We start from the raw sequence: 23,278 nt of genomic DNA on the forward strand, positions 1-23,278 counted from the left end.
TAGTGGTGCTCTCCTTTAAAATGACATGCTTTCCATCATGTTTGGAAAAAGCAAACAACCCACACTTGAAAACGCTTAGGTGTCTGAGGATGAAAAATGTTATTCCACAGTATGGTTCCAGTGTTCCTCCCAGAGAAGTGGTGGATGCTCCATCCCTGGCAGTGTTCATGGCTAGGTGAGATGGGGTTCTGGGCAACCTGGTCTAGTGGGTGGCATCCCTGCCCTGGCAGGGGGTTGGAACTAGATGATCTTTATGATCCCTTCCAATCCAAACCATGCTGTGGTTCTGTGATAGTCAGCTTTGTGCTAGTAGAGTGCCATGGCACTATGGGGGTCCTTGAGCACAGCTTCGGGACACAACTGCCATAGGGCATTCCTACCACTGGTAGGAATTTCTACTACTACTATTACTCCTATTACTGCTACTAGCTCCTGGTGCTCTTCTTCTGGGCAGTGGCGGATGCTGCAAAGGGCTGTGCCCTCCGTGCTGCTCTGAAGCAGACTGGCCTCAGGCCCTCCTGAGATCAAGTCTTCCAAGGCAGCATGTTCCCTCTGCTGTCTTTGAAACTCTGCAGACAACCAGGGTTTCCTTCCAAGTGCTCCCTTCTGCCCTTCTGAAGGCACAGGAGCAAAGAGTAACAATGGAATTTCACAGCTCAAGATAGTGGCTCCAGTTTCTGTTATCTAAGAATATTGAGGTCACCAGCTGAGTGTCTTTTTAAAGAGGGTCTGTAGTATGGGTCCTTTGGAGTACTGTCTCTCCACTGGTTTTATTCTTAACCTTTTTTTTTTTTTTTATGGAATAACTTCTTTCATCTCTGGGGTTTTTCCCTATTGTCACCTGTTTAAAGAGGCCCTGAGCACTTCAAATGTTCTGCTGGTTTTGGCATGTCTGGATGCCTCAGGCAGGGCTTTTTCCCCACTCATTTTTATTGACTCTGTATCTTTACCTGTAAATATCACCAATATGTGATGCTTTTGAGTAGCCGTTTAGTCATCATAAAATACTGTATGTCCTTGATGACAGTGCTTTCTTTAACAATTAGGCTGCTGTGATAAGAAATGTCTTGGCAGAGGTTAACAAGCCCTGCAGGGATCTGCTTGTGTAGATTACCTGAAGTAGCTCCTGATAAATGTTTTGGGTTGGTCTGCTAACAAAGTAATACCTTGTCAGCTGGTACAGAGGTCTCAATTGTCTGGCAAATTCTCACATGCCCCACAGTTATTACAGGAGGCAACAACCATATGCATGGGGGTCTCTCTTCCCTTTTCACTTACAGTACTGTGAAGGTCAGTCTGTCATTTCCTAGATAATTTTTCCTCTTAGATGATCAGGAGTCATGGGAGTTCTTCTGAGTGAATTCTTTGGGACTGCATTACTTCTTGTTTTCCTAAATGAGTCTGAAGTTTTATATCCAGGTAATCGCTCAGGAATTCTATCATTCGGCAGCCTTGCTTTCTTTTAGTGAGGTTTTCCCCATGTTGGGTTTGTTTGCCTAAACTCAAAACCATTGACTTTTTTAGGATTGAGAAAAAGAAAGTTGTTTCAAAGACTTTGCTGACTGAAAACTTGTGCAGTTCCTTTGGCAGAAAGAAAGCTTGAATTTGATTTTCATATGCAGCTACATGCTTGCCTGAACCTTGCCTCACTTCTCAGGACTGTGCATCTTTTCATCTTTGCTATTGAGTTGCATTTCTCTTTGGATCAGAATTCCCCAAGATCGGTGATATTTTTTCAATGACTAAGATACTTTATTTTAATTTTTTAGTGTACGGTACTGCCAAATAAACCATGATTCCTTCCACTTTCTATTCACTTGAAGAGTGACAAAAAATGTATCAAATAATTCTCTCATGATTTTGCTGCGCAACACATTGCTATGTTTTAGCTTATTTGATGGATATTGCTGCAGCTGAAGTCTGAAACACCATTAGTTTGGGATACTTCAGCTTTTTGAACTATGGCATCTAGACCCCAGTTTCATTACTAACAAAAATCACAGAATTATATTTAAAACCAGGGTTCATCTCTTTTGTTGTGGAAGTCATTGTTTGTGCCAAAGAAGGCTGTGATTACTAATTACTTAATTTGTATGACAGATGGAGCTGGGGATCAAATTAAGTAGCTGTCTTGGGCTACGTAGGAGAGCAATATCTAGCTTTAAACACAACTGTCTTTTTCGTTCCTAAAAAAAGGCACAAACAATGACAAGCTAAAAATAGCTGTTCTCTTGGAGTTGACGACAGTTTCTGAGAGCTTGTCTTTAGGAAGATGTTGAAAAAAACCTTGCTGTCTTTTCCCCTCCCCCTTATTCTTTTTTAAATGCACACCCTTCTGTTTAAGCTTCCTCACCCCATTGCCCACAGAAAGATACCCACTGATTTGGTTAAGACTTCAGTGTTTCTGCAGATTTCCAAGGGGGTTTACATTAAACATTTAAAGAAATTCTACAAGTCACTGCAGATATTTCTATTAAGTTATGCTTATCCTACGCAAATTGCTCTGTGCTGATAGAGAAGGAGGTAGTAAAGCCTCTTCCACTCGTTTCCTCCCACAGTATCTGCTGCAGTGGAAAAAAAAAAAAAAGCTCTTTTCTGGTTTTATTCCTGGAGATTACTTCATAATTCAGTACTGATATCAGTGGTTTCCGGTGCTATAAACAGAGTTGAATCTTTGACTTTGTGTCCCTGCAGCCCAGTAAACAATCAGTTAATTCGCAGCATCCCAGCGGTTGACAGGAGTGAGAGAAGTGGTTTGATTTTATTTTTGTGCTTGTGAATTAAAGCTTTGCCTTCTGGCTAGGTTCTGAGTTCCCTCCTTCTGGAAGATATTGGAGCATTTTGAATTCAGAATATGTAGTTACAAATGTGAGGGCACAGACTTCTTCCAGGATTTTTCTGCTTTCATTTTAATTTTTCTCTGTGTTTCTAATCCCAAGCAAGCAAGAGAACAGTTTGAAAGCAAGGTCCAGTGCCTGAGCTGGGAGCACAATGCAATTCAGGATCTTTAGAGCTAGTCCGCTGCATTTTTATTAAATGAGAGGGAAGGAGTAGGTGGGACTTTTTATTTAAAAATAGATTAGCACAGGGGACTGAACTTGCATTTGAGGAAATGTTAATAAGCCAGCCAGCCATTGTCCTTAATCAGAGACTGTATTTGTAAGTAGAACATGTTGAATCTGTCATAATTGATGACGTTGTCTTTGTTAAAAGGGATGCTGCATCTTTAACAAGAGCAGACAGAAGCAGTGCAGAATCTACCGTAAATTTGAGACTTGGAAGAGAAACCTTTCCTCATTTTTCTGTGTGTAACGTTTGTAAAATATTGAATAGGAAAACATCAAAGCCAGGGGGAAATATAAGTAACTCACTGCTTACGTTTTAATTCCTCACCTTTCCCCTCTGGGTGAGTTCCCCCTCCTTTTTCCCCCCTGAATTTAAAATGCTGGAAGGAAAAGCAACTGAGGTCCAAGTTTCAGATGCTGAATTCTCTGCTAATTGAAATTACTGGGCATGTTTCTATATATGGTTGCTGAAGAGATATGTAGCTTTCACTCTGTGCCTTCAAGACATGTCTTTTTGTAGTCAGAAAAACAGAGATCAATGCATTTTCAAACTGACAGAGGGAACGGATGCTCCTTAGTAGCACATGCTCGGGATCGTGTGTGTACCGTTTGTGCAGAGCAGAGACGCTGAATACTGGTCCATATGCTCCTTGTTTACTGCAATGTTTTTTGCATGTTACTGTGCACTCCGGACTAATGTGAAGGTAAGAGGGGACGAGACAACAATTTGTCAGGAATGTACATGTAAAACCAGCTGCAGAAAATGTCTACCTTGTGTTGCTGAGTACTTTGGAATTGCTGGCTGAACAGGCATATTATTACAGGTGGTTGTGGAGGCTTTGTTTTATTGTTGTCTGTGTGGCTAAAGCATAGAAGCATGTTTGAATTTTGCAGTTTAGCGACCTTCAGTTTTTAACTGCTTGCAGTTCAGGTTCTGGGTTTGTATGGTCTGATAAACATGTTTTGATACTGTCCAGGTAGGCCAGAGACAAGATGCCAAAGGCTATTTGTGCAAGGCTACATAGCTTTATATAGGATAAGAATTCCTATAGTCGGGTCCCCCCTGCATCCTTCCAGGGATGCTGCTTGCATGCTTTCTTGTTGATTACTTGTCTGAAAGCCGGGAGTCTTGCTGCTGCTATCTGGGTTGGTTTTTGTGCCAATTTGTTTCTAACCTGAACCAAAAGGCTTAAAAACAAATTGTAAGCAATGTCCTAAGAAATACAGAAAGGATTATTACTGCAAAATGCTACAGGAAAATGCCAGCTGGCTGCACTGGTCTCACAGTGACTATTAAGCAGCATTTGTCACTAATGTCAACATTTGCTTGCTCTGTTAATTAGAGTCAGAACTTCAATATAAGTTGCTGGATATATTACCTTCTCTGCAAGTAGGACAATATTAGCAGACAGGTTCACTGGCATTGAATCGAGCTCTCAGCCAAGCTGTCGGCCAGCTGTGGGAATCCAGTTGCATAATTTAAATGAATTACAGTCCTTAGCCAACATATTGGGGAGGCACTTTTGGCGTTCTGGCTTTTTCAAGTTCATATGAGTGTGTCTGTCTGGGAAGGAAAGCACTGGCAAGTGATAGATAATAATAGTTAGAGCAGTTTTACCTGCAGAAATAATTGCAAAGGATTTTTTGCTTTCAAATTGCTTTAGCATGCCTCTGAATTAAAGTGAGTTTTCTGTTGGTTGATAATAATGTGCTTCATATTTATTTATTAGGTCAAAATATTTGTTGTTATTTGATTTAAAAAGTATTTTTCATTAAAACTTCACATTCTAAGAACCTGCTCCTATGTTCTTGCTCAAAGTCTGTACTGTTGTTTGCCGTACTAAATTGCTAAGCTTTCACATTGTGTTACTTTCTAATTAACTTTTGCAATTATGATCCACTTCTAAAGAGGAATTCTTTAAGTCTGCCGATAACAAGCCAAAAAATACAAGTTAAAACTTTGAATGCCATTCTGTCTTCCTAAATACATACATTATCCTTTCCTTATGCTTTCCTATAATGTTTTTGTTAGTAAATTTTATCTGTTTTATATTCCCTGTGATCTATGCAGTAAATTGTCTATATAGAAATGTTTTGAGACCAACCATTCTTTATTGCTCATTTTGTCCTTCAGCCTGTAGTACTGTACTGAAGATCTGTTAAAGTGGGGCTGTTGCTGAGATGTGATTTCTCAGTTTAAATAAGAATAGGTACAGGGAAAATTTCAAGGACTATTTTACTGTCATTTCCACAAGATACCTTGTCAATAAGTACCTCAGCAACTGTTTGAAGTCCCTTGGGTTTAACTTGTGAAATGTCTTTGTTCCCATTCATAGACACAGAAAAAAGTGAGAGGTTTGTACCAGTAGAAGTCTGGTAATTGTTTGGACAAGATAGTTTTACTTTGTTGGAACTTCTTCAGCTGTTGAGTATTTCTGACACAATTGTTTATTATACAGTATCTGCTATTTACATGATACTATTCTGAGGCTGTTACCTCTAGATGTTCCACTTTCAGTAAACTCATCCACTTCCAGTGGATACTTTGATCATCTATTTTCCAAGCTCTGCATTAGGCTACAATAATGTAGGAAAGCAGCACAAACTTTGCAAATCCCCCCAGGAACTGCTCATGTATGGCTGCACCACTTGCACTTTCAGTAATTCCTGTTTTCTTTTTCTGACATTGAAGTTTGCTTAATAAATAGGAGTTTATGGAAAGGTGCTCCCTATGCCTGGTCACTGTACAATATGTTACATAGTGTTTCTGATGAACTCTGTTGCTTTTAACTTGGTTGGCACTAACATAAGCCACAGCTCTATGGGTGGCCAAAATAAATTAAATACATTATAAAACATCTGTTTTGTGTTTTGCATTTTCCCCCTTTATGGGTGGAAAAATCCTAGTGGTGTTCAAATATTTTAGTCTTTAAGTCATAAGATAGAATAAAACTATAAGTACAGGCTGTAACGGGAAATAGGTTTGCTTGGCCTGGAAAATGAAAAAGGAAAGCAATTGGGTCTGTTTCTGATGGCAGCTGTGTGCTATGGCTTTAGAGCAAGCAGATTTTTCAAGTTCAAGGTAGGACTCTCACTTCTTGATTGCCAGTCTGTATGAGACTGCCCATGTGAACTTGGTTGGCATGTGCAGACTTATCAAAAGAAAGAGAGGTCTACTCCGTGCATTCTTAACCAAAACCCATTTTTACAGCTGACTAAAGAACAGTACTGGCTGTGAACACATACCTGCCTATGTGGATGCTTATTCCTTCCTGCCTGAGCACTGGTTAAAATAGGAAAAAAGATGTCTGAGAAGTTATAAGCAAAATATCTTTGTCTATCAAAGTTTCTCTGGACCTACATTTTGAGTTATTAAAAAAAAAAAAAAAAAAAAAGGAAAAATAACTATTGCTAACTATTATCTGTTTACCACATACAGTGTTATGAAAAATCTACATTTTGGTCTGATCTCTTCCTTGCTCTCTTGTGTATGCACAATTCTGTACTTCAGTGGAAGAAACCAAAAATGAGCTGAGAAGTCAAGGAATTAAAATCTGAAAGCAGTGCCTCCAAAATCAGAAGTGCTCTTGTAGAAATGTGCAGTGTGCCTGAAAAAGTGAACTCCTGCTATATGCAGTAGTTAAATATCTTGTTGTATTTTCAGCATGAGTAAATCTTGGGACCACAGGCTAACTATGGCAGGGGGCTGCCTAGAGTCAAGTGTTTGTTGTTTTAATTGTGTCCACTGTGTATTGAAAATACTTTATTTATATGCAAGAGATTTTTAGAGGTTGCTATTAAAACCTTTCTGTTCTTGGTTTAGGCAAGTATTTTAAATTCCCTCAGTATTAGCAATTTCTTGTAAAACTATGGCTAACATTGTGAATATTTAGGTTCCATAGTCTGACCTAAGCTCTAAAAATTTTATGGATTGGGTCTGGCTTTTCTTAAAAGTTTGTAAGAGTTTTGCCTTCCTCTTGCCTTGGTGAATTCTCTGTGTAGTTCTGACAGATTTTGTTGTGAATCTGGACTGCTATTTCTGGCTGAAAGTTTGAGGGTCTTACTGGAGGCACAGCTGGTGCTTCTGGGAATTTGGGTAGCAGAGCTGAAGTCTTCCTTTTGTACTTCAGCACAGAACTAGATGTGAGTGTTGGGCTCTCTCACCTTGAAACATCTTCTTCTCAGCAGCACTCAGCACTGGCTTTGGGGTCATCAGAGCTTCATGTAAAGAATGTTATGAATTCAGATCCTCTTTGAGGTGCCAAAGGCTTCCCAGCAGGTTCAGAGTTACTTCAGCAGGAGTTTAAGGCTGTCCTCATGTTAGTGGGTACACTTGGCATGTCACAGAACTGAGCTCCTGCCTGAACACTGTGTTAACTAAGAGCTTTTTTTGGTTGTGACTGCTAACTGTGGGCTAACTATGTTATCTAAAACTGTGTAGCTTAAAGATTATGCCTGTGTCAAACAATTACCGTGATGTGATTTGTAACTGAAATGTTAACCTATGAGTTGTCACTTTTTGAGGGTCTTGGATGATGAAGGGGACCTGTTGGGGTAGGAATGGAGCACAGCCAGGGCCTGTGGAGGGTGTTGGGAGCTGGAATCCTTTAATCACATCACCTTTCTGTGTTCAGCCTCTTTTTCCGCATGCACTGCAAAAATATAAATAATTCTTTTAACCAAGAAGTTTCCAACTGCAACCTAAGTCAAGGATTAACAATAAAGGCAGAGGAATCTTAATAACAAGTAGCAAAAAGTTTCATTGCCCAAAGCTATAAAATGTCACAAATGACAACTGAACTTCTGACTTCCATCTACATTTTTATACACAGCTGTAATTCTTCCTCTCTGCCAGTATGTATTAATGATATAGTTACATAATTAAGTTATAGATATCCCATATTTTGCCATCTGTACCAAGAGTTGTTTTGGTCTTCCAAAGGAAAAGAGCTTATGGGTCTTTCAGACTTGGGCCTGTATTGCCAAAATATGTCCTGCTGTGCTCTTATGGTATTTTTTGCAAAGAGGGGATGAAGTGAGAAAGGACTGCAAGCTCTCACAGACTTCCAAACATGATCCTTGGTTTCTTATGTATATTTTTCTCCTTTAAATGTTCAATCATGCGCCATCATCTAGCACTTCTCAATGAAGTGAGGAACAGTTCAAAAGCCATAGGAATGGCTTTGATGTAGCATTTTAAAAGGAGTAAGCAGGAAAGATTGGTTTCTCAGTTTTCCTAATGTAATTAAGAATTGACTCATGAGCAACTTTATTTGAGTTTACTCCTTTTTGTAGTTCTGATTATGTCTGACAGTCTGACTTACTTTACTCATAACTTCAGAGACATAACTACAAGTGGCAGGTCAAAGTACAGTTCCTCTGCTACCTTAGGATAGCAAGGCAAAATGTGTGTTAGTACTAGACAGCAAAGCTGGTGTGGAATTTCTACCTCGAGAGGTTTGAGGATAAGGAAAAGGATAATGCTATATAGGTTCTGAATATATAGTTGCATTTCTGTAATATATATTTTCATTTTCTTATGCAATGTTTGCCTAGGCTGTAAAATAAGCAAGATCTTGAACTTTCTAAGGGATGTGTGTAACACCTGTGGGATCTAGCCTCAAGAGCTACAGCCAGCTGAGCTGTTTGTATTGTTGTCATCCTTTCACTAGACAAAGATGGAATTTTAGGGAAGTCATAACTCATTGTGGAAAAAGGAGTTAGTGATTTCTTGGACCAACTTCTACAGAGAAAGGTCTCTCAAAATTATGACATTAACAACACAGCATTCTTTCCTTTTGGTAGCTTGCAGTACTAGCAGTGCTTATGATTCACAGAAAGGTAAAGTTCTCATTTATGGCCAGTTTTTGCAATCACACCAGTGACATTAAGAGGAACTCATCAGGAAATCTGAATTTAGTCTCATACTGTTCAAGCAATAGTTCTGTCTTGAGTAAGAAGTACATTGTTTGAATGTTGAAGATTGATTTTTCCACTTTTGAAATCAAATTTGGGGAGATCTGTAAGCATTTATAATACCTAAGTATATACTTTACCTCTCCTCCCAGCTTCAAGTGCTGATTTACAATACATGACCATAACAAGTTATGAATGGAAGAGGTAATTAGAGTAGATTAATAACACAGCAGCAGCTCTGGTTTTCTAGATATGATAAGACTGGGACTATATTTAACCCATGGACTAAAATAATATTCCCTTAAAAGCCATTGCAAATGTGTGAATAGGTACAGAGATGCTAAAATGACAAGCACAGTGTAAGGAATTAAATCCACTACTAAGAATTCTTTATGAACTCTAAGCAAATAGGAATATTTTGCTATTGGGATAAGGGGCACTCATCTAAAGTTAGAAGAGTTAGTCACAAAAATAGTGGATGGAAGGTGCAGAAGCTAGTCACTGATTTCTTCATTCAGAAATTTCTGGATAGATAATAATACTGAGAAAAATACTTCAGTTCTATTTTGTGTCTCCCATCTTCATGTGGATTCATTAGAGATTATCTAATGAGCTATTCCTATCAGAGATACATAATTGGCCTTTTTGTTAGAGGAGACTTAGAAAAGATCTAGGACTGCAAAAGTATTTAAATTTCTTGGGTTTTAAATATGTGCAAGGAACTAGAATATAATATCATGTCTGTATGTGACATTTTATGTTTACATAAAAATGATGAAGAGTTAAATCCTCTACCACTAAATCACTGCTGATGGGCTTGCCCTGTGTGCTTAAGATGCCAGTGTTTGTGTGATTTTTATGAGATTGCATAGAAATTAGATCAACAATCCTGATTGCAATGCTGCCTACAAAATGCAGTGGTCCCAGGCAAAAGTAAGTTTTCTTTTTTTAGGGAAACCCTGTTGGTCCTATTACATGGATGGGGAGGAGTGCAGGAGACCATTAATCAGTGATGGATGGAGTTGACAATAGCTTGCCACAATTAAAGGCTGCCCAGAAATCTCTCCTGGTTATCTTCTATCTACATTGACTTTCAACTTCATCTGTTTTTCCTGTCCCATTTGTTGGCGCTAAGATGGAATGAAGATAGCGGTGTGGTTAAGTGGCAGGTTGTGTTTTCCAGGGTAGCCTTCACTGGTGTGCCCTCTCTTAATGCCACTGCTAGTGGCTGTATATATACATTTTGGACATGCTGAGATGGTTTGGTTCCACGTTTTTGGTATGGGATGAATGCAAGAAATGCTTGTATCCGTTTTCAGAAGGGGAAACCTCCGTTCCTTTCCTTCCATGGTATCTTTACAGAAGGTTGGAGACAAGGAAAGTGTCTTTTGCAAGTGAAGCTGCAAAAGAAGATTCCAAAAGGAGAACTGATATATTTTTTCTCTTGTGGACTCACACCAAAGAAATGAACTCTGGAACACATTCAGCGCAGGCAATCTGCATTCCACCTGTGTTCACATGTCAATTTGATAGCTACAGATTAATGGCTAATACAGAAATTACAGAATGAAAAAAAACCTATTATTAAAGGCATAGCCATCACCAGTTTCTCAGATGAGGAGGAAGAAGAAGTGGCTGATTTTTCATTTTCTACTCCAGACAGATCTCAGTGTTTGAAATAGTATAAATTCTCCTGATAACTGAGTAGCTTTGAGACTTTATCTGGGAACACAAGTAAAACAAAATCTGAATCCCATAAAGCAAAATATTTTTTTGGCTTCACGCTCACCAAAGAAGCAAACTTCTGAAATTTCAATCAGGAATCTCTGCAGAGAAATCGTTAGAAAGGCTTTCCTGCCTTTGATAGCACAAGGTTCATAAAAACTTTTGAAAAAGAAGATTAACTGGAGAAGTAAAATTCAGAAAAGCATTTTCATCCCAAGTTGCAGAACAGATGAAGAGAAATATTATAGAAAGTTCACACATATTTGCAGATATTTTGGACAGGATTTTCAGCCTGCTCAGATTTGTTTTCAAAACTTCAGTTTTCCTTTGCAAACAAAATCAAGTGGACAAGTTTTCAAGTTGGGTAGAACAATCACACTTAATCTAGTTTGTCAGAGCAGACTGTATAACTAATATGAGCTTTTGGAGGAAGGATCCATCTCTTGACACCTGCCCTACCTATTAGAAAAACATTCTGTTTCTGTTGAATAATTTCTGATGATCAGAACCTCTCACACCTTTACAAATGTATTATTCCAGGGGTTAATTAGTCTTCTAGAGGCATGTGCCGTATTTCTCGTCTGAATTAATCTAGTCTCAGCTTCCAGCTTTGAGTGCCTTTCAATTTTTTGCCTCTTAATCTGCTGGACTGAGGAGCCTACTACAAAGGGTTATGTCCCTGTCAGTAGCTCTGGGCTACAGTAAAGACATCATCTAATCATCTCTTTGATTAAGTAAATACACTGGGCTCCTGGCATCTCTTACTGCAAGGCATGGTTGTCAGAGTTTTCATCTGTCTTGTGACCACTCTTTGAGCTCTCCCTGGTTTTCCAGCAGGAATGCTGAGCTGTGCCTGCCACAGCTGCATGGAGCCTCAGAGCAGTTGCAGCCCTGTGCAGAAGTAATGAATGTCCTGACTCCCACAAAAGTTACCGTGTGCATGTTCAGGGTTACAGTGGCTCCTTTAGCCACGTGGCTGCGCCGGGCATTCATGTCCTGCCCCATATCCAGCAGGATTGCCATCTGCTTCACACTGGACCTCTCTGGAAAGTGCCAGTAAGGAAGAGTTGCTCTATTCCCAGAGTCAGGACTTTATTGCTGTCTGTGTTAAAAATTACACTGACCTGTATCAGTGACCTGTCTTCTGTGCCGTTTGCCACAATACCTCATTTCTGTCATTGCTAAAAATGGACAGCAGTAAGTGACTGAATTTTCTCCCATGTTGGTCAGCATTTGAAAAGCATAGGGCCAGGATCAGTCCTTGAGGATCTCGCCAAACACAGGTGGTCGACCCATTTGTAGTTACATGCTAAATCCTGTCAATTAGACACTTTTTAATCCATTTAATGTGTGCCATTTTTTTTTTTTTATTAATAAAATGTCATGAAGTGCTGGGTTAAATGATTTATAGAAGTCTAAGCATATTATACCAATGTTTTTACCAGTGTCAGCCAAATTTATAATCTCATCTGAAAAAAGGTATGATGATATTTACCTTGACAGTATCTGTTTTCCATTGATTTAGCATTATGTGTATTTCTTTCCTTCCGAAATTAGTATCTATTTTACCAGCAGCTCCATGCTAAGTGCTTGGCTAATTAGCCATGACTAGCACAGTAGAAATTCCTGAATCTCTTTAAACCTAGTCCTTGTTTAAATTCCTATTTAGAAATCTATCTCTAGTTGACCCCTAAGAAAAAGTCAGGAAGTCTTGAAGGGTCTAACTTCTCAAAAAATAGGAATTTCCTGGTTAAAATGGAGAAGTGAATGAATTGTGAGTGAAACAAATCTGGTATGGAAGAGATGGTTTCTTGTATTGCAGCATCTCCGGTGGCTGAAAAGCAGCAGATACGCTTCTGGGTCCTCAATGCCCTTTGGTCTCCCTTATATCCTTAGATTATTATGATATCAGCTAGCAACTGACTGACTGGACATTATATGAAATGTGATTTTATTGGAAATTAAATCATACTGCATAATTCTTCTAGAAAAGGGAAATGTTAAGACTTTGAAAGATTATTTCATTTTTACTAGATGATCTGTGAAATCAAGAACCTGAATTCTTCCTGAGGTGTTGGGTGGGCTGATCAGTACTTTCATACACTCTGTGCTATGTGCTTTTGAGATTTTATTAATTTCGTATGAAAACCTGCTTTTGTAGTGAATCACATGATACATTCATACATCTCTTGTAGTGCTTGGGCTATTAAAAACAGTGACACAAAGGCCACATGCTTGTTTCTAGCCATGTGTGGAAACCAAAAGATGAAAATAACGCATTTTGCCTCTAAAGCAAGAAATCTATCTAATGAGCTCAGGTGGCATCCAGCTCACTTAACTTTAGACATAACCAATGTAAACATCTATATCTAGTGATTTAAGGCTCCCTTTAGTGTCAGTATAGAGGAATTGTCCCTTCTAAGGCATGATTCATATGACCTAGTTTAGATATCTACATGGGGACGCGATTAATTGTGTCCTGAAAGTGCCAGTTTCTCTCCATTTGCCAGAAAAAGCTTAGGTGACTAGCTGAGATGTAGGTCTGTCTCTCTCTTACAGACATTTCCATCTGGTAAAATTAATCCTGTCCTTCCAAGCAGGAAAGACAGGATTTTTAATGCTGGTCAGGCATCTTTTTCTCTCCTTTCCTTTTGCATGTAATAGAAGGCATACATAAAAATGTTGGGAGGAGAAACAAGCTGTTGTGAAGGGTCAGCCAAGATGCCCTGGAGATGAGGCAAGAGCAAGAGCTTATGGGACTGTGAGATCATCCAGTTTGTTTTCCTTTGTTTGTGTCTTGGTTCTTGCTTCTAAATTACTTAATTAATATACAAAAAATAAGCAGTGAGCAATTGTACTGAGCTGTTTGCAGCACATTTCTCTCTTGCCCAGCTGGTAGATCAGCCCATTACTTAAATGGTGTTCGATTGTTCTACTTTTTTTAATTGCTTTAAAATTATGAGAGAACAAATTAAGGGTTGCATACTTAGGTCTGGTTCTTTTCTGAGCTCTGTGCAGCTTTCACAGTGTAGGCAGGTGCTGCCAGGACAAAAAAAAGAGAGAGAACTCACATTGAGTTTTTTAGCTTGAGGCACAGGGTCTTCATCTGAGCTTGGTCCCTATCAGATAGTAAATCTAGATAAATGAGAACAAGGAGGAATGGTTTTAAATTAAAACAGGAGAGATTTAGATCAGATGTTAGGAAGTTCTTTACTCAGAGGGTGGTGAGGCACTGGCACAGGTTGCTCAGAGAAGATGTGGATGCTCCATTCTGGGAAGGGTTCAAGGAAATTTTGGACAGAGCTTTGAGCAATCTGGTCTAGTGGAAAGTGTCCCTTCCATGGGAGGGTGGTTGGAACCAGATGCTCTTTAAGGGAGTCTTCCAACCCAAGCTATTCTATGATTCTATGAGAAACCAGTTCAGATCCCCTGAGATTAGATACATACAGTTGTCCAGGTGAACAGCTGACTGAATCATAAACCTTAAAAAGAACCCAAAAGTATGGGATAATCTCAGGGATACACTTGGGTAGAAAGAAGAAGAAAGACTGAACATGAGCCTAGAAGTGTAGGTGTGGCTCTGAAAGACCTGAACTGCTGCAAGGGATTCACCAAAAAATGTCCATATAAGTAACAGAGTCCCTAATGCATCCTAGGGCAATATTTGCTGAGTAATAATTAACGAATATTTATACAGTACATCCACAATAAGTTTGCAATGTCTCTATAATACATGGTAAACTAGCAAGCAATAAATCATGAATGTATGGATTGTCTCCCATCAGGATATAGTTTCACACAGGATGATGAAACAAAGATTCAAAAAGATTTTTTTTTTTTTTTTTTTTTTTTTTTTGATCCATAGTTGTTGGAATACATCAACTCTACTGGAAAAGTTAAAAAAAAAAAAAAAGCAAGAGAAAAGAGAAAGAGGAAAGAAAAACTTTCCCCAATGATCAGTTAGGAAGAGAAGTGTGAGCATTCACTTCTGGGTCTCTTCTCCAGTGCAAAAGGCGTTCCTGATTACCTTTTCAAAAGTAATTTCATAGTTTCTTCAGGACCTTCTCAGTCTCCTCCATTGGTTTTTCTTGCTATTTTGCCAACAGAGCTGGCAAGAGCACTTGTCAATCACAGCTGATAAGCTTGGCCCATGCATCTTACAAGGAAACAATGGCTGTCTAAAAGATGAATTTTTTACTGTTATTACCTCTAAGCACAGTTTAATCCCTAGCACAGGATTTAGATACTAACCAAAATTTTGGGACTAAGGAGGGGGGCTAAGGGTAAGTGAAAGGAAAAGCAGTTCAAATGGTGAAAAACAAGGGCTAGAGGTACTGCCACAGCAACTGTGTGGGTGAGATGTGTCAAGGGGAGCAGCTTGCTCCCAATAACATTGCACATGAAGGACTTCAAAAGGAAATTCACAAGTATTACACAGATTAAGGCAATGTGCAACCAGTAAAGAATATGTGAGAGGAGAAATAAAGAGAAAGTAATGTTTTTTCCAACTGTATGACTACACAGACTGCTTGACCTTCAGTAGACAAAGTTCCTTGTCATTGGTCTTGTAATTGACAGGACAGAATAGCCCCTCAACCCCTCCCATTACCCCCAAATGCCCAGCAAAGTATCTCTTCTTTCTCCTTGCTGACTGTCAACAGCAATGAATCACTTCTGGGCTTTCCTAGTTTATTCTGGTCTTACTCATTTCAGTTTTATTATGCCTAAATTGCATCTGCCATGGTTCTGTTTCTTCACACTTGCAATCTCTCCACTGCTGACATTTGATGCTAGTTTCTGGCTTTGCATCAAACTTATCTGTGTATCACTACTTTTCAACATGGTTCTTATGTCTCTGATCCCTGCAGTGATATTTTCTCATTGAAATACTGTCTGTTTCTCTTGCAGTGCACATCTTTTAGTGGATACCTTGAGACACAGCTCAAAAAAATGGCTAGCCTTACTGTCTTCAAGTCTTCCAGGTCTTCTTCCATTTTTTTTCCTTGTTTTCCTTTCCGTGCCTCTCAGAAGTTCAATGCTGTGCCCTGTGAGAATTTCCCTTTGCGTAGTGAGTTAAAGGCAATGCAGTAGCAGAACAATGCTATGTCAATGATACATAAGCATATCTTGTTTAGAAGCAAAGGATAGCAGAAAGGCCAAGAAAATCATAGGGCCTGATTTTGGTCCTACACAAATTGCAGTGTGATTTCCCGCTACTATAGTAGTGTCTTCAGTGTATCTGTCTCCATCCTTCCCTTCCAGTCTGGCTTACAGTCCACTGTTCTCCTTCCTCATCATTCCAGAGTTGTGTCACTGTCTCCTTTTTCCCTTTGCCTTTTGCAAATCAGTCCCAGTCTAATCCTCCTTTACTCAAATACCTCATCATCTGGGAACCACTGTCCTGTGTTTTTCATAGGATCTTCCCTATGTTCAGCAACTTGCCCCCTCAAATAACTAATCTACTTTAGTATTCAACTCTTGTTCATCAGGGAAGACTTTATTTTGCCGTGTTTAATTCCTTCTTCCAAGGAGAGAAAAAATTACTTTGTTTTCTTCCTTTCTTTACCAGATTATACCAGTTCCTGTTTAGATTAAAAACAAATAAGAAGAAGTATTTTGCCCCTTCTGTAAATACTTGTTAGGTCTAAAATGTTATCAGCCTAGAGCAAAAACAAACCTATTGCACCTTTCTCAAAATTCATCAGCTTTTTGTTTATGTGAAGGTCACTAGTGAGTAGAGGCAAAAAAGGCTTTCAGGATGAGAGATTTAGAAGATTCAGGCTGTTTCCTTTAGGAAATGGGTGATTTAAGAGGCTGCAGTGTTAAACATTGTGAAGAAGGTAAATTTTCTGCCTGTCTCAAAATTTTCCTATGCATTCCACCAAAGGGGCAAGTAGGGAAGCTGAAAGGCATTCTCCTGAGCCTGATGAAAGGACGTATCATTGAAAGTATCACTGTAACCCAGTGTCAAAATGCAATGGATGCCGAGAGTTTGGAAGGACTTTAAAAGGAGAAAAAAAATGGAAAAGTGACAAATATATGGGTTCAAAAGTAGAAATTAGATAAGTTATTCATATATGGGTTCAAAAGTAGAAATTAGATAAGTTATTCTATTGTTCCAGTTTCATGCTCCTTCTTACTCTTCTTAGCCAGACATAAGTCAATGAGTAAGATGATTCATGGCAGTTTTGTATTTCATGTATTAATAGTAATCAGGAAGAAAAAAACCCCCAAACTTATAAACACAGTGCTGAGATTTTATCCTTCAAGAAAGGCCTTATGAAATGAAGGTTTAGACTCAAGGAACAGAGTCTCTTTCATCTTAATTTCTTTGAGGGAATTTATAATCCCTGATATATTTGGCCGAAGTTTATCTTTCTGTTTCTCCCATTTAAGTATCTGGCAGACAGCTTCTGAGATTTACTTACCTATCATAACCACAACTCGTTGAAAATACATTCCCAACCATTAGATTGGATATTAAGAAAAATTTCTTCACTGGAAACATGTTCAGGTTTTGCAACAGGCTGCCCAGGGAAGTGGTGGAGTCACTATCCCTGGAAATGTTCAAGAAACATGTGAACGTGGTGCTTAGAGACATGATTTATTGGTGGACCTGGCAGTGCTGGGTTAATGCTTGGACTTGATAATCCTTGAGGTCTCTTCCAACCTTAATGATTCTATGATTCCCAGGAAAATATGCTATCAGTAGGAGTACAAAAAACCATGCATTAAATGTGAGTGGTGGTGTAAATTACTTCAGAGTACAGGCAGGCCGAAAGTGCATCGGATATTCATTGTATGCCTCTGAAGAACTAACTGCAAGTGCATTAAAATAAAGACATCCAAAGAAAGATATGTTTCTACCTGGAAAAGCAGAATTTGCCTTAGGAAAAAACAGTCCTTCTTGTGATGATTATTGAAACAGTTACAATCCGAGTGGTGCTGAGAAATCATTTTATGTTTCCTTGTTGCTGACAGTCAGATCTGGCTCAGGCTATTGTGCAATACTTGTTCCCTTAGATGTTTTCAAGTGGTGTTCAATTTGTGAGATAGCAGCAAATATGGTCTGAAGGCAGTACATAGCACATGACTTTAGTACACATTTTCACGCCTCGTCTTCTATTGTGAATTATTCTGGAAACTTAAATTTTAAGGAAGACGGGGAGACCTGCATTAGTCGCCTTCTCTCCATCTTGGAACCTTTTCTTGCTGAGGTTTCACAGAACCATGGTTCTCTCACACTCTCTGTGAGAGCAATAGAAAAGGAAGTTTGGGATTAGTAGCTCAGTTTCAGTTACTTGAGTAAAGTTTTTTCCTGCATTCCCCAAGGCTGAGGGACAGAGGTTTGGTTACTTTCTCCAGTACTGGTTTAACCACTGATCACAGTGGACAAACAGCATTTTTGAATACAATAAGACATATAAATTATGTGGAAGACATTAAAAGTCAACATCAAAAATTTAGGAATATGGAGGAGAAAAAAAATCCCAAACCAGACAAACCTACTTTCTTTCATCATACAGTTTCATGTCATGACTTAAGGTAAAAAAACCCTCCTCAAAACATGTATTTATATGTGACTAGGAAACATTCATGGTATGAATAGTAAACTGAAATTATTTAAACCATGAAAGTACAAAAAAATGCTCTGCAAAAATAACAACAGGTTTGGGGATTAAATGGTTTGACATTCCATGTAAAAAAATAATACTTGTAAAAATTATCTTCTCTCACTTTCCCAAATCTTCCAAAGGTCTGGCAAAATGTGTGTCAGTGGAAACTTTTAAAACTCTTTGAATGTGGTATCAGTTGTGCACACATATCCACACATACTTCAGAAGAGGCCAAAATGTTGAACTGGGAGCCATAATACCTCTGCTGGTATTTCAGCTCACTTGCTGCTTTCTCATTAGGTCACTAGAGTTACTTTGACTTGATCTTCTACATTCAGAAAATTTCTCTCCAAAGAAGGAGAAGTAAGACTATTATGATCCTTATAGTCTTCAAATGAATTGCCTCTGGTGTTAAACTAACACAGAGGATGGTAACTGTAATTTATGTAACATTTCTATCAACAGGAAAGAATGTTAGGATCAGTCAGGCAGTTTTGAGATTAAGAGAAAACAGAAATCCTTCACAGGGGAATTACATGTTTTTGTAGGTCCAGCAAGGTCTGTGTCCTTACATAGCCCAGCAGCAATTATTACTTTTTTTCTGTAGTGATCTACTCCCAGGATGCTTTCTATCACCTTTTATCAGCAAAAACACCGTTCAAATGGTAGCTAAACAGAAAAAATATGTTGTGTCAAAATGAGACCCAAGTGGTGAATACTGACAACAGCTGTGAGTCTTTTCAGTTGGAGACTTTTATTTGGCGGCCGAATCCATCCACCCAGATGGTTGAGATGGGCTATGAAAATGGATTAATGTACTTGCTGCAAGAAATGACAGCAGTAGAAAATGCTCATTATTTGTCTGGAGGAAGAAGAAGAAATAACCTGGATGGAGTGCAAGGCCTCAAACTGTTATCATGAATAAACTGTACAGATCAGTTCTAGAAAATGTTGATAGTAATTGTCTGTGGAGAGAGATAAAGAGCTCTGCTAACCCATTTAGCAGAGCACCCATTTTACTGATGGATTAACACCAGTAAAAATAAGGTTGGGTACCCCTAACAATAACAGCTTAGTTTTTACTCAATGGGAAGAATGCCAACTGTTCCTCAAGTCTGAATCCAGGTCATAATAATTTTATGAGGAAGTATTCATGAAATTAAAATAAGCTCTTCACAGAGAATTCAAGATGTACTGTTCCTGTAGGTAAGGAAAGAAATGCTCTAAAAACATTAACAATAATTTACTGTAGGATTAGAACATCTTTCAGTGATTACTTGGGGGAAATCTTTACCCTCTCTCTACTTCCTACCACATAAAAATGCCACAGATGCTACAGAGCCCTCAAGGCTATTTTCCCCCCAGCTTTAAGAAGTTTCTCTTGCAAAAAGCCTTTGTAGAAGAGCACTGGGTGGCCCCTGTGTCCCATGAAGTCCATGGCTATTAATTACACCAGGCTCATTTCAGCACTTTGAGTAGCCTAGGACCAAGAGGACAGAAATATAAATGTAATCTGCTCTATTGACTTGCTGCACTTAGGTTTCAGTTCCTAGTCTATACCTGCAATAAAATAGGCACAAGTCTTTATAATATGTAATTTTCAGTACTTTTAATTAATTCTGTTTCATACACTTTTGCCTGCTCTATTAGATAGAATAAATTACTGATTTAAGCCACGAGTATTACTGTAACATGCTTTCTATTTTTTTTTTTAATTTGCATTGTAATTCAGCTATAGACATATAGTGCTTCACATAATTAATTTCACATGTGACTGTAATACAGACAGGACAGATGAACGTAGCTACACGCTGTATTCAGAACTGCGTCTTCTCAGCAGAGGGGATTTGTTCAAGTTCTTTCTCTTCCAAATGTGAGTGATTTCATGGTTTATTTATGATGGTTATTAATGCAAACATGCCTAATTGTTATGGAGAGTGTGTGTAATTCCGCATTCCTAATCCAGAAAACAGGAGCAGTGAGGATTTATAAACAAAGTTGACTCCATGGGAATGATAACTTTTAACCCAAGCAAGCTGTTGCTTTGATACATTCTGAATCACAGCTGCTCATTTCAGTGGTGCAGATCCATTTCCCACTGCTCCTTGCTCCTGTTAACCTGCTGAACCAACACTGCTAAATGAGAGCAAGGAGACATCTCTGCCCCATTTTGCACATCGTCAACAGAATTGTTTCCTCTGTTAAATTCCCACTGAAAATAACGGTGGGACCTGGGTATTGCTGAGGCATAAGTGGAAGTGTGTAGGATTTGCTCTGGTGTTGCACTGAAGACCTGAGGCAGCCAGCAGAACATTTATTGATGAGGTTGAGTCTCAGAGGCCCAGGCTAGGGACAGAAAGTGATTTTCTCCTTTGCAAATGAAGCCCGTCTGCTCTGGAGTCACTGAATTAATAATATGGTGCTACCACATGACAGCATTTTTGCAGTCACTTCTCATAATACTATTTTTGACCTTTTCAAGACCACAGTTTCTTCCTTCTTAAAAATAAAAACATCTCAGTGATTTCCTCCCCCTTTTAGTTTGTGTTACATTTTGAAGTTTATCTTTAAAGGTTTACATCACAATTCATACAAGATGTTTTAGCTAGATAAGTAAATCGATGGTGATAACCATCAATAGCACGTAACAGGATTAGGAATGATGAATATTATTAGTAGCACAATTCATACATGATTTTGCTGGTGTACCTAGTATTTATGCCAGATTGAATCTTCCTTAGAGTGAGTAATTACACTACATTTATAAGGTAAGCAACATTTTAAATAGTCTACTGTTTAAATTGGTAGCTGTAGGGTAGGCTGAAAGGCAGCTCCCTTCAACTAGTTTCTGCTATGACTCAGACCTTGTAACAGATATTAGGTTTGGTTTTCTTTTAAAGCCTTTTCAATTTTTCTTATGAGAGTGTGTAAAGAAGGAAAAAAATTGTTTTTTGTCTGAGCAGTATCATCCAGAGAATACAGAGAATAAAAGAAGGAATCTTTTACATGCAGTACTGGTGTTTTAAGTAAGAAGTTTACACATGCATTGAAGTGCCTGTCTTAATGAATTTAGGACTACTCAACAATAAGACATAGCACTGCCTGTATTTCTGTATTTCTTAAAGCTGGTCCAATCTGTAGCTTCCTATCTTAACTCTCTGATGATCTTTTTAATTACATTTCTTCAAGAATTGTTTTAAACATTAAAACTTTTGGCAATGCTAGAAATGGCAGCATTGTTTTACTCAGCAACTCAGTCTGACACTGGGAGTAAATGTATAGGAGAAAAAATATTCTTTTCACCCTATTCATATCCACGTATTTCATGCAGTCCTTGTATTTCACACAACCCGTCCTGGGCTGCATCCAGAGCATGATGGGCAGCAGGTCCCTGCTTTTGTGAGACCTTACCTCTAGTGCTGCATCCAGCTCTGGGGCCCCAAATAAAAGAAGGACACAAATGTGTTGGAGTGTGTCCAGAGGAGTCCACAAAGGTGGTCAGAGAGCTGGAGCAGCTCTCCTTTGAAGACAGGCTGAGAGAATTGGAATTCTTTAGCTTGGAGAAGACTTCATGAGGACCTTAGAGTACCTTAAGCAGCTACAAAAGAGCTGGAAAGCAACTTCTGACAAAGACATGTAGTAACAGGACAAAGGGGAAAGGCTTCAAACTGAAAGATGATAGGTTTAGATTAGATATTGGAAGAAATTCTTCAGTTTAAGATTGGGTAACAGGTTGCCCAGAGAAGTTGTGGCTGCAACATCCCTGGAACTGCTCAAAGCCAGATTGGATGGGGCTCTGAGCAACTTGGCCTAATGAGTGGCATCCTTGCCTGTGGCAGTGGGATTGGAACTAGAAAATCTTTAAGGTCCCTTCCAGACCAGAGAATGGATAACATCAGGTTTCTTTTTAAACTTGTATTTCTATAAAGGGAGGTTGAACCAATTAGGTTGTTATAAAATCCCAGAGTAAACAAAATGTTTCCTTCTTTGAACCAAGATCTGTCATGAGGTTCTCCCTCTCTCCCTATCAGAAAGAGGACTTTGTGAATTCCTGCAGTTAAGGCCTTTTAATGGGATTCAGGCATCACAGTTCAATGAAATGGTGTATGGGTGCCTGCAGATGCTGTTTACTCCTTTTGTATTTGTTTGTTTATATTCTTGTGAAAAGATGGAGCATCAGTTTACACTATGCACCATGTGGCAAAAAGGAAGCTCCTAAGTGGTGTCTGAAGAAGAATTTCGTAAAACAGTATCCATGGGGAAGAAAAGTTACAGGGTATATGTTATTTTTTTCCTTCTGCCTGTGATGTTTTGCTGATACTATGGATGAAATCCGAAATGTACTTTGCTTATTAGGATCTGCTGATGAAAAATGTCCAGGTTCATTTTGTGCAAATGATTCTCAGTGTCTTTTGTAAGAAATAGATGCTTATCCCTGTGTTGTTTTGTTTTGCAAGTGATTTAACATATTACATCCTGCAAAAAGGAACAGGAGATGGTATCTTTCCACAATGATAACTTCTGTAAGGATAGATAATGCTTTTTCAGGCACTTTGTCTTTCAAAATGAGATTGTGAAATGGAGTAACTAGCAATTGGATTCCCAGCTAAGGGTTAGTCTTTTTTCCTCATTTATGCTGTCTCTGGATGTGAGATTTTAACACTCTAAATAGCTTTGGTTCCTGTTTCTACTGCAACCATTGCTATTATTGATAATATTCTAATCACTGTTTTATTAATATTGCTTTAATATTATGCTTTAGTACTTTTAAATACTAAACCTTCTGGAAAGAAAACCCAACCATACGCTCTAATAACCTTGACCTGTCAGCTGAGGTCATTCTACCTTTAATGAAAATCAGCATTTTAGGTATCTTAATCTTAAGTAATGTAGCTCCTAATAGCTTGTCATTAATAAGATTTTAGGATTCCTCCTGTCTTAGGATACACATGAATG

The 23,278-nt window shown here is 38.6% G+C and overlaps 1 protein-coding gene across 4 annotated transcripts in view; it reads left to right on the forward strand.

Annotated features, from left to right (window-relative positions):
- The window catches only part of DLG2 (discs large MAGUK scaffold protein 2), a gene marked incomplete at both ends in the record, with an annotated part of 992,680 nt that overhangs the window by 258,569 nt on the left and 710,833 nt on the right, over positions 1 to 23,278 (forward strand). For 3 of the 4 annotated variants that reach the window (XM_082277307.1, XM_082277308.1, XM_082277309.1), the window contains one exon: positions 3,728 to 3,769. The exons of the other annotated variant lie outside the window; for it this stretch is intronic. In XM_082277307.1, coding sequence (XP_082133433.1) covers positions 3,728 to 3,769 — 42 coding nt within the window. Of the gene's footprint in view, positions 1 to 3,727; positions 3,770 to 23,278 lie in introns of those variants that run through there. 4 annotated transcript variants of the gene reach the window in all.

This window comes from Coloeus monedula (assembly GCF_965178545.1).
Source record: "Coloeus monedula genome assembly, chromosome: 3".
Lineage (NCBI taxonomy): Eukaryota > Metazoa > Chordata > Aves > Passeriformes > Corvidae > Coloeus > Coloeus monedula.